Source organism: Mesoplodon mirus (genome assembly GCF_964341445.2).
Source record: "Mesoplodon mirus genome assembly, chromosome: 5".
In the NCBI taxonomy this organism is placed as follows: domain Eukaryota; kingdom Metazoa; phylum Chordata; class Mammalia; order Artiodactyla; family Ziphiidae; genus Mesoplodon; species Mesoplodon mirus.
The window spans coordinates 40,383,879-40,393,918 of NC_138980.1; the positions used below are offsets into that span (position 1 = coordinate 40,383,879).

Below are 10,040 nucleotides of genomic sequence, written 5' to 3' on the forward strand. Positions count from 1 at the left end.
AAGGTAAGAGTCCTTTTGTCAGGACATGAAGATGGGATCCTGAGAAGAGAGGGAAAGAAGTACCGTATGCATGAGAGATACACCTAATGTCTGCATCTCTGCCAATATACTCACTCAGCTACATTTAGGAGCACCTACTCTGTGCCAGGTACTGTTCTAGGAGCTGGGGACCCAGTAGTGAAAGAAAGAGGGACCCTACCCTGGTGGAGCTGACATACTAGTGGGGAGAGAGGCAATAAAATAAATACATAAGGTTGGAAGTGGTAAGTTATTTGAAGAGGAATAAAGATGAATAAGCAATTAAAGAGTGAAGGGTGTGTGACTTTACACAAGTGGTCAGAGAAAGCCTAAGTAGGTGATATTTGAGCAGAGATCTGAATGGAATGAAAACAATTAGGGATAAATATCTGGGAGCTGAGTGCTCTAGGCAATGGAACAGCAAGTGCAAAGGACTTGAAATGGGCTGTGTTGGGCATACTCCCATGTATATAACTGTGTGGAACTGTGTGATACGGGTGTCACTACTGGGTGCTTGTGTATTTAGAGTGTTGCAAAGTGAGGTGAACCATGGGGCTGAGATTGTGCATTTGACAGGGGAATGTAACAGCATGCCTCATGTGTGTGTGTGTGTGTGTGTGTGTGTGGTGACAATGGTATGGTTGTATCAGAGTGTGTTTTTGTATGTGTGCAAGGGAAAGGGGGTGGGGGCATGAATGTGGGATGTATGGGATGCGTTGTGTCAGGATAGGACATGGCTGTGAGCATGTGAGTGATGGGGATTCTGGATGTGAAATATATGCAGAGATGCTGTGTGTGTGTGTGTGTGTCTATGTATTTGTAGAGGGATGTGGGGGTACCCGGCTTTGTGAGTGGGTGTATTGGGGGATGTTGTGGAGCTGTGTTCTGGCCCCAGAGGGAGAGAGAAAGCCCTGGAAATCTCAGTTAGGCCCTGCCCCTGGGTCTCCTGGCAACAGCACCACTTTGAAGTTACCAGGAGACAGAGTTGCCAGGGCAACTGGGGCGTGAGCGGCAGCTCTGGGGAGAAGTCTGGGTGAAGAGACCCAACCAGTGATCACTTGATCATTCACCTTGTTCCTCCTTCTCTCCCAATTTCTCATCAGTTCTACCTTCCTTTCTTCATTCATTCCTTTAACGAACCTGTACCGAGAATTTGCAATGCTCTAGGCACTGACTGGGCACTGGAGATACCGAAGTGAAAGTGACAAACAAGGTCGTGCTGTGGCTCTCCCTCAGTCTCCCAGCCCCTTCATCTTTGCCTCTTCTCTCCTGGCCCTTTTTTAATTCTATGGTCCTGCCTCCCATTGTATCCCAAGCAGGACTCCAGAAGCCCCCAGGCCAATGAGGAGGCCAGCTGAGACTCTTCTTATAGACCCTCAAAGACAGCTGCTTTGCTGTCTGACGGATGTTTTGCACACGAATGTCCTCAAGCCTGCAGCCCCCCCCATTTGTGCAAGTACTCAGGTACAGAGAGAGACACAAGCACACAGCTCCTCCATCTCTCCCCTTCTTCATTGTCACTGGGTAACATCAGCAGAAACACACACATACGCATCACAATATTTCTGAGATACCATGTGCTCCATTTTACAGGTGAGCAAACTGAGGCTTGGAGACTTTAAGTAATGTGTCAGTGATTAGGGCCTACTCCCTCCAACTCTCAACCCTTGTATTGTCTGATTAGCTTATTAGCTCAGAATAACAGTATTCATGCTGCTTCCGCCAGCGGACTCACCCAGGGAAGGGCCTTATCTCCCTCAAAGGCCTCCATTCCTTCCTCAGACTAGGTTATTTGCCCCTTCACCGGGGGAGGAGCTAGGAAACGTCGATCTAGCTTTGATGAATAGATCATTGGACCAATGGAGAAGCTAAGTGCACTGTAACCAATGCGACCCCGTCCTGGGCGGGATCAAGGGAAGGAACGGGCCGCCGATTGGACAGAGGTACGCTGCGAATGGCGGAGACACTGAGGCGGGTGCTAAACTCGGGCAGCGCGGCTGGCCCCGGGGAGAACACAGCTGAGGCTGAACCGCCTTTGCTGCTGCTCGGCGGTCACGGCTCTGGAAAGACAGCGCTGCTATTCGCGGCGGCCCTGGAGGCGGCAGGGGAAGGCCGAGGCCCTGTCCTCTTCCTGACTCGGAGGCCTCTGCAAAGCCTGCCTCGCGGGACTGGAGCGGCGCTCGAACCCTTGCGGTTACAGGTGGGGCGGAGCGGGACCGGAGGCGGGCCAGCCAGTAGCGAGGCGGATGGAGGATTGAGTGACAGGCAGAGACAGACCAATGGCAGAGACGAAGGGAGGGCAAGCCGGAGCAGCCATTATGGGACGGAGTCTGGAACGAGTTGGGGGTGGGACTATGCGAAGCTTTGTTAAGATTGAGTGAGAAACCATCCAATGAGGGGGCGGAATTAGCAAAGGGTGGCGCCCAAAGAGTGGAGTCAGGGGCGAGTAGGGGCGGGGCTAAACACGGGTCGGGTCTGGACAGGAGTTTCTGGGCCGCAGGAGTCAAAGCTGGGGTCGGACGCTATGGGCAGGTTTTCCGTGGAAAGATTGCCCTAGAGATTTGACAAAACGATATACCTTGTTCTTAACTAATACCGGGAAGTGATGAGTGCAGAATTAGAAAAACAAAAAATAAAATGGGGTGGGGGGGCGGGCGTGGCGAACAGAAGAATATTCGATCACTCTGAGCTAGCTGCTTCACTCTGGAACCAGCGGTCTGGGGAGTGAGAACCACGTCCAGGAAAGTATGCAAGGAAGCAGGGCTGCTATAGCTGAGGGCCTGGCTTCCTGTGATGAATCTGGCCGTTTCCTTTTTTCCTCTCTCTAGAAGATCCGCTTCCAATACCCACCCTCTACCCGTGAGCTCCTCCGGCTCCTGTGCTCTGCCCATGAGACCCGGGGGCCAACCCCATCCCTCGTGCTGCTCGATGGCCTGGAGGAGTACCTAGCGGAAGACCCCGGGTCCCAGGAAGCCGCCTACCTGGCCGCCCTGCTTCTGGACACAGCTGCCCACTTCAGCCACCGGGTTGGGTCTGGCCGGGGCTGTGGACTCATTGTGGCCCTCCAGACCCAGGAGGAGGAAGACAGTGCGACTGCCCTGCAGTTGGCACTGCTTCAGAGGTATTTCCCTGCCCAGTGCTGGCTGCAGCCCGATGCACCAGGCCCAGGACAGTACTGCCTCCGAGCCTGCCTGGAGCCAGGTGGGCTGGGTCCCAGGGCAGAGTGGCGGGTGACTTTCCGACAAGATGGAGAGATGACAGTCACCCCGTGGCCCATGCAGGCTGGTGACACCAGCCTGCACAAGGGTTCAAGCTCTGGAGGCCAACCTTGAGGTTTGGAATGTGACAACCTCTCTATGCTTCACTTTGCATGGCTGGAATACCTACCTCAGGGACAGATGCAAATTCAGAGACCTAAAGGATTATAAAGGGCTTTTTCTCTCATAAATATAGCATTATCCTGTACATATTGTCAACATATTGTTTAATTTTGCTGTTTTGAACTTTGTAAAGAGTTTCATGATAAATGTAATCTGAGACTTGCTTCTTCTCCAGCTCAACATTGTTACTAAGATTCGGCTGTGGGACTTCCCTGGCAGTCCAGTGGTTAAAACTCCATGCTTCCAGTGTAGGGGACACGGGTTTGATCCCTGGCCTGGGAACTAAGATCCCACATGCCATGCAGCGCAGCCAAAAAACAAAAAACATTCGGCCACATTTTTTCATTCATTCCTTTTTCCATACTTTGTATAATTCCTTGGGTGACTATACCCCAATTTACTCATCAGATTGACTTATTTACTGCTATTAACACTCTTGTACACATATCCTGGTTCATGTGTTTGAGGGTTTTTAGGGTACATACCTGGAAGTGGCATTGCTGGAGTAGAAGGTATGCATACGTTCAGCTTTCCTAGGTTATGTCAAACTATTTAAAAGTGGTTAAACCAGAACTCCCATTGAGCCACTTGTCATCACAGTGCTGTCTTAGGACAGGGCCTGATTCAGAATAAAGCCCTAGGAATGAATGTTATTGGTATTATTATTAGTGGCAGGGACTAGCTAGCAGCTCATTAAACAGCTTTTCTCTCTTGGGTGCACAGCTAAACTACATTTCCCAGCTGTCCATGGTTCTTGCTAGGGTCACATGACCATTTCTGGCCGGTAGAATTTGTGAAGAAGAGATGGCGCCCACCTCTAGGCTAGGTCCCTAAAGGCCACAGAATCTTCTGCTGTCTCTCTCTTGTTGGCTGGCAGGATGCAGAGGATCCATCTAAAGACCCCAGGGTAGCCCTGGGGGATGGTAAAGCTACAGTCTGGGCTTCTGACTCATCCCAGGGATAGCTGCCCACCTGTTTGAATTGAGAAATGAGAAAATATTTAATGTGTTAAGCCACTCAGTTTCAGGGCAGCTTTGTTAGGGCAGCTAGCATAACGTACTAACTAATTCATTTTATTATTATTATTCAGATTGCCAGGTCAGAATTTCAGACTGAACTCAAGGCCTTTTACTGCTTCTCCTATGGCCTGGGCCCAGGGAAAAGATGGGGCTTACAGGTATTTATAGAAGTCATGACAGAAAACTTATATATATTTATATATCTACACAAAACACTGTACATTTAAAAGTACTGCAAGGTTGTGACTTTCTGACCAGGATGAATTGAGCAGAAAGCCAAGGTCAGCAGGCCTCACTGACCCTGCCGGATAAATCTTGGGCCTGGAGTAGCACTTGAGGTCATTCTGGGTCCCCGTGCATCTGAGTGCTGGAGTCCTAGGAGCAGGCCACGTAGCTCGGGGGTGAAGGCTCCGGGGCTGGGATGAGACTGTTCTCATAAGGGTTGGAGTAGGGGCCATTGGATGAGCCCCTCTGGGCTTCCTGGGAACCCCCAGAGCTGTAGTCAGTTGAGATGCCAGAGTCAGACACCACGAGGTACAGGTACTTTAGGTGGGGTGGGGTAGGGGGCAGCTCAGGGGGAAGTGCCCTCGGGCGCAAGAGCTGGGAGCTGGGATCCAGGATGGTGTACTCAAAGCTGGCAGCCGAGGCCCCCTCTGGCCCAGGCTTCAGGGCCAAAGCAGATGAGCAGGAGGATGCTTCTGAGGCTTCATCCATGGCTGCTATATCCAAATCGCCACCAGGCTGTGGGAGGTCCTCGCTGGGTGGGCTCCGGGGCAGCAAGCACTTGTCCAGCACCAGGTAGCTGTCTTGGGCATGCTCACTGCCCACCAGCTCCAACAGGGGCCCCTCATCATCTGCCCCTGGCTCCACTGCCTGTGTCACCCCCCAGCAGTGCTCAGAGAGGACCTCCAGGGGGGCAGGTGGGTCCTCTGTGAAGGGGGTGCAGGGGCTCCACCACAGACAGCCATCAGTTTGGTACAGCCACAGCTGGGGAAAACAGCAGCAGCCTGCTCAGAGACTGGGGATTCAGCCACAGGAGCAGGGAAACCCCAGGCCCTGATGGGACAACCAGGCCACCTACCTGGAAGTTACCCTTGTGGGTGGTGAAGAGGCCCTCAAACTCGCTCTCGGGGCTTGGGATGCCAGGCCATATCTTCTGCTTCAGAGTCCTAGTGAAGCCAAAAGAAACGAATACCTGGGGATGTGTCATTGAACGTTCACCAGCACCCCCTCAGCACCAGTCACAGGGCAAAGATACTCCTAGCCCCTTGTGATCATGATGAAGGCAGAGGAGTGTGTGGGGCTGAGGAACAGGGGCTCGGCCAAAGCATCTGCCAGACTCTACAGAAGGGCAACTGGAACAAAGTTTTGAAGGATGCATAGGAGTTCAATATGCTCCCTCTAAAACCCACCCAGTCTTGTCTGAAGGTCCATTATGTTACTTCCCTCCTTACTCCTTTCCATAGTTCCCCAATGCATTCAGAATAAAATCCCGATTCCTCCCCACAGCCCTGCAGAAGACCCTGCATGGTCTGACCTCTGTCACCTCCTTCATCTCGTCATCCACCATTACCCCCTTACACACTCTTCTCTAGCCATACAGCTCTTCTTGCAGCTGCTTCAATGTTCCAAGCTCATTCCCACCGCAGGGCCTTTGCACTTGCTGGGTTTTCTCCCTGCTTTTCATGTGGCTGCCTCCTACCAGACTTCAGGTTTCTGCTCTGATGTCACCTCCCAGAGGCCTTCCCTGACTATCCTGTCATGGCCCCACACCCCATTTATTTCTGTGATATCACTCATCACAATTTATAATCAAATATCTGTTGATTCCCTTATTTGTTGTGTGACTCAGCTATGAGATCCACAAGGTCAGAGATACGTCTGGTTTGTTCTACACTTTCTCCCCAGTGCCTAGCACATAGTTGGCATTCAGTATGTATTTTCCAACCAAGTAAATGAACAGGGCCTTGAAAGACAACTAGGAGATTGCTTGGCAGACATGGCAAGAAGGACATTCCTGGCAGGAGGAACAGGATGTGCCAAGCCTTGGGGGTGTGAAAACACATGGTTTGTACTTGGAATTACAAAAACCTCAGGATGGCTGGTCATATCGTAAAGCATCTAAGGAGCCTGACAACAGGGGTGGGAGGCACTTGGGGTTAAATCGTTTCAGTAAGCCCATCTGGTTGATTTTACAGAAGTTGATGAATTTGGGGAAAAGTACAAAGGAATCCAAGAAGGGGCAGCCACTGAGGTAGGAGGAAAACCAGGTGAAAGTATGCCCAAGAGCAGAGAACTTTAAGTAAGAGTCTGCGTCTGACCTGGATTGCATCCCAGTCCTACCACTGACTCCTCATTGTGTGACCCTGGGCAAGTGCCTGCCCCTCTTTGAGCCTAGGTTCCCACAGGGAAAGGAGAACGTTGGTGGGGAGGAATCTGAGCCAGGTGCCGAGTGGGGCGCTCACCGGCGGTGGGAGAGCAGAGTTAGCACGGCCAGCAGCAGCAGAATGAGCACGAGGACGAGGGAGAGCGTCAGGATGAGGGGGTCCAAGTCTGGGGAGCAGGGAGGAGGTCAGGGCGGTGAGCTTGCCCCATGCTCCGCCCGGCCCCTTCTACACCCCTGCCTGGGGCCTCACCACTAGCCGTCAGCAGCGACACAGGCTCGGACCAGGCGCTCCAGAAGCCACCGAAGCTCGGCTCGGCCATACGCGCGCGTACCCTGAAGGTGTAGCGCGTTCCGCCCCGCAGGTTGCTCAGCACGCACTCAGTGCGGCCGTCGAGGATCTCCACCTGGAGGCGGGGCCCAGGTGAGAGGTGTCGCCAATAGGGGCGGGGCGGGCAAAGGAGAGCATGTGAGGGTGGACCCTGAGGGACCGAACCAATCAGATAAAGGAAGAACCGAGCCCAAGCATGGGGAGGCGGGCAATAAAAGCAGGAGGCGGGGCCCAGGAAGGGTCGGGGCCAATCAAGATGGGGCCCCAGGTAGAAGAGGGCGGGTTCGGGCTATTTAACTGCGGGGCCAGAGCACAGAGGGGGCGGGCCCTGAAGAAGTATAGGGTTTGGGACAAGGGTTAAGTGGGATTGAGTCCAGGTGGGCTGGGGAAAGGGGACATTGGGAAAGGGGACAAGTCGGTGGACGTGGAGCTGTCTTGGGCGGGAGGTGGAGGGGCGAGGCCATGGGGGCGGGGCCGTGGTGACCGTCTGGGTGGGACCTAGAGGGCCTGTCGACTCTGGAGCCCTTGGGGTTAGGCCGTAGGAGCGAGCCTCACCCTCTGCACGCCACCAGCGGCGTTCTCTGCCGAGATGTTCACCTCATAGCGGATGAGGCTTGCCATGGGTGCCCCAGGCGGTGGGAGCCAGCGCAGTACCACATGGCCGCCCTCGTCTGCCCGCCGCGCCAGCAGCCCAGCGGGAGGGTCTAGGAGCACTGTGGAGAGGGGTTGCTCGGGTGGGCGGAGACTGGGACTCCCTCCCGACCACTCTCTCGTTCCCAGCGCTCTTACCCACTTCGTTGATGTGGATGATACGGCGGTAGCGTGAAGCGCCCGAGGAGGCCGCAGTGACGCGCAGCTCTAGGGGCACGAAGCTCGACGTGTCGGCTGTAGGCAGCGAGCACCAGAAACGCACCAAGCCGCGGGTGGTGGGCGCCTGATGCAGGCGGCACGGCTTCCACGGCTCACCCCTGTTCGCCCAGGAACCAGCGAGGGTAGGGAGCAAGTTGGGAGGCATTGCCGGGACCGAGGGTGCGTTCTGGACACTACCACCAGGGGGCGTCCCAGCCCCGACGTACGCGACGCCTTAGTCCTGTTTTGGAGCGGTGTTGTCCCAGCCCTTTAGTTTGGGGTCGCACTCCAGCAGTGATCACGGGAGTGTTCCAGCCCCGACCACTAGGCAGCGTGTCAGCCCTGACCCCGTGGGCTTCCCAGTAGTGACTACCAGCGGAGGTGCCATCCGGCCCCTGGCACCAGAAGTCCCAAAGTGCGAGCTCCGGGGAGCGCTGCTCGGCCCGCCCGCCCCCTCCACCTGTGGGGCGCTCCACCTGCCCCGTCGGACTCACTCGAGCTGGTAGGAGAAGCTGTAGTTGTCTGGGCCGACCCCGGCGCTTGCCGCTTCCTCCCAGAAACACACCAAATCCTCCAACCTCTCGGTGAAGCACAGAAACTCTTCAGGCTCGCGGGCTGTGAGCAGGGCCGCTGGGGATGGGGGCCAGGGGAGGGGGTCAGGAGACCCGAGCCCCGTCCTCGGGCCACAGCATCCTCCCCTCCCTCCTGCCGCCTGTGCGGACCGATAAGAAAAAAGCCCCGCCCCTCTGTCTACACCAGCGGGGCCCTTCGAGGGGTCTGTAGAAGTGCTGCCCCCCGAACTCCCATGCGTAGGTTGCATGTCTTATTGTCTCCCCACACACGCCCGCCCACCCCGCGACCGGCTGAGCTGAGCGCAGCCTTCAAGGCCTCCGCCTCCCGCTGCCGGCCCCGCCCCAGCCCAGGACGTGCGTGCGGGTGAGTGTGTGTGTGTGCAGGAGGCGGGGTCCCCTATCAGCCCCGGCAGGCTCCCGGCTGCCTGATAGCGCCAACCGTGCCCCCCGCCCCCCGCTCCCTCAACCCCGCGGACCCAGGGATATGGCGCCCGCATGCAAACAGTGTTTACAGACGCCTGCGGCCGGGCCTCTCTGACTCGGACCCTGGTTTTAGCCTCCCTCCCCCACTGGAGGGTCGGCTAGGTCCCCTCCCCTTGGGGGCTCTAGACCACAGGGCCTAGAACCAGCACCACCCCTGCCCCAGTTAGTGTTTAGCATGTCCCAGACTCCTTGAGAAGATAAAACAGGACACTTACGCCCCTCTCTAGCTTCTCCCGCAGACGCAGTCTGGGGATACAGACCCGCAGTATGCCATATCAGGTCCCAGTCTAGGGTTCAGACACCAGCTGGGGCTCCAGGACACAGACTCGGGTTCAGAACCTGGCATAGCCCCCAGGACCCAGGCTGGAAGTTCAGGCCCCAGAATTGCCCTCCAGGACCTAGTGCGGGGGTCCATACTCAGCTCCACCCTTACCTTTGCTTTCAAACTTGGGGTCCGGTGGGTTGGGTGGGGGAGCCCAGGTTGTCCCAGCAAGTAGGAGACAGAGGAAGCCAACTCCAGGCCAGAGGGGTGCCCTGAGATGATACATGATGCAGCCCCTGCCACGGGAGGCCCAGGGCTCCTGCCCCCCCCTTCCTCCACCCCAGGCACAGTCCACAGCTGGGTCAGCAGCTGCCTCCGCCGGACACAGCTGACCAGGCCTTCCCGGCCAGGCGCCTCCAAGTGGCAGCTCCCCCGAGGGGGCGGGACCAGCAGGCAGCCTGGGCTGAGATAAGAGGGAGGCAGCCGCCCTGCCGGGCCTGGCTAGAGAGGGCAGAGGCCCTCCAGGGCCTGGGGGCCCCTTGAGGGGTGGGGTGGGGGGTGGCGGGAGCAGCTCTGGTTTCTGCGTAGGACCCACTTTCTTGCTGTGTGACCCTGGACAGGTGACTTACCTTATCTGAGCTTCAGCCTTTTCATCTGTAAAATCCGACTTGGTACATAGCAAACATTCCAAAAATGTAAGCTACTGATATTATCGTGCTAATCAACATCTCTTCCCAGTCTGG

The 10,040-nt window shown here is 55.8% G+C and overlaps 2 protein-coding genes across 2 annotated transcripts; one reads left to right on the forward strand and one right to left on the reverse strand.

The window, feature by feature from the left end:
* Nucleotides 1–1,972: 1,972 nt before the first annotated feature.
* Nucleotides 1,973–4,071, forward strand: SWSAP1 (SWIM-type zinc finger 7 associated protein 1; the record flags this gene model as incomplete). Its single annotated transcript, XM_082623029.1, has 2 exons — nucleotides 1,973–2,218; nucleotides 2,847–4,071. 2 exons carry the CDS (start codon nucleotides 1,973–1,975, stop codon nucleotides 3,348–3,350), a joined length of 750 nt encoding a protein of 249 aa, XP_082479155.1. The 3' UTR covers nucleotides 3,351–4,071.
* Nucleotides 4,072–4,512: 441 nt separating this feature from the next.
* On the reverse strand, nucleotides 4,513–9,665 carry EPOR (erythropoietin receptor). Its single transcript, XM_082623028.1, has 8 exons — nucleotides 9,469–9,665; nucleotides 8,475–8,610; nucleotides 7,921–8,099; nucleotides 7,687–7,844; nucleotides 7,054–7,207; nucleotides 6,883–6,970; nucleotides 5,499–5,586; nucleotides 4,513–5,404 (listed from the first exon to the last, which is right to left on the reverse strand). The coding sequence occupies exons 1-8, from the start codon at nucleotides 9,581–9,583 to the stop codon at nucleotides 4,793–4,795; spliced, it is 1,530 nt and encodes a 509-aa protein (XP_082479154.1). The 5' UTR covers nucleotides 9,584–9,665; the 3' UTR covers nucleotides 4,513–4,792.
* Between the last annotated feature and the right edge of the window lie 375 nt (nucleotides 9,666–10,040).

Bases quoted from the DNA above. Each gene is read 5' to 3' on its own strand.
- EPOR (XM_082623028.1), bottom strand. From the start codon at position 9,583: ATGTATCATCTCAGGGCACCCCTCTGGCCTGGAGTTGGCTTCCTCTGT. The intron at 8,100-8,474 runs GTGAGTCCGACG...CTGGGCGAACAG, and splicing joins AGCTTCTCCTACCAGCTCGA to GGGTGAGCCGTGGAAGCCGT. The intron at 5,405-5,498 runs GTAGGTGGCCTG...TGTTTTCCCCAG, and splicing joins CCCACAAGGGTAACTTCCAG to CTGTGGCTGTACCAAACTGA.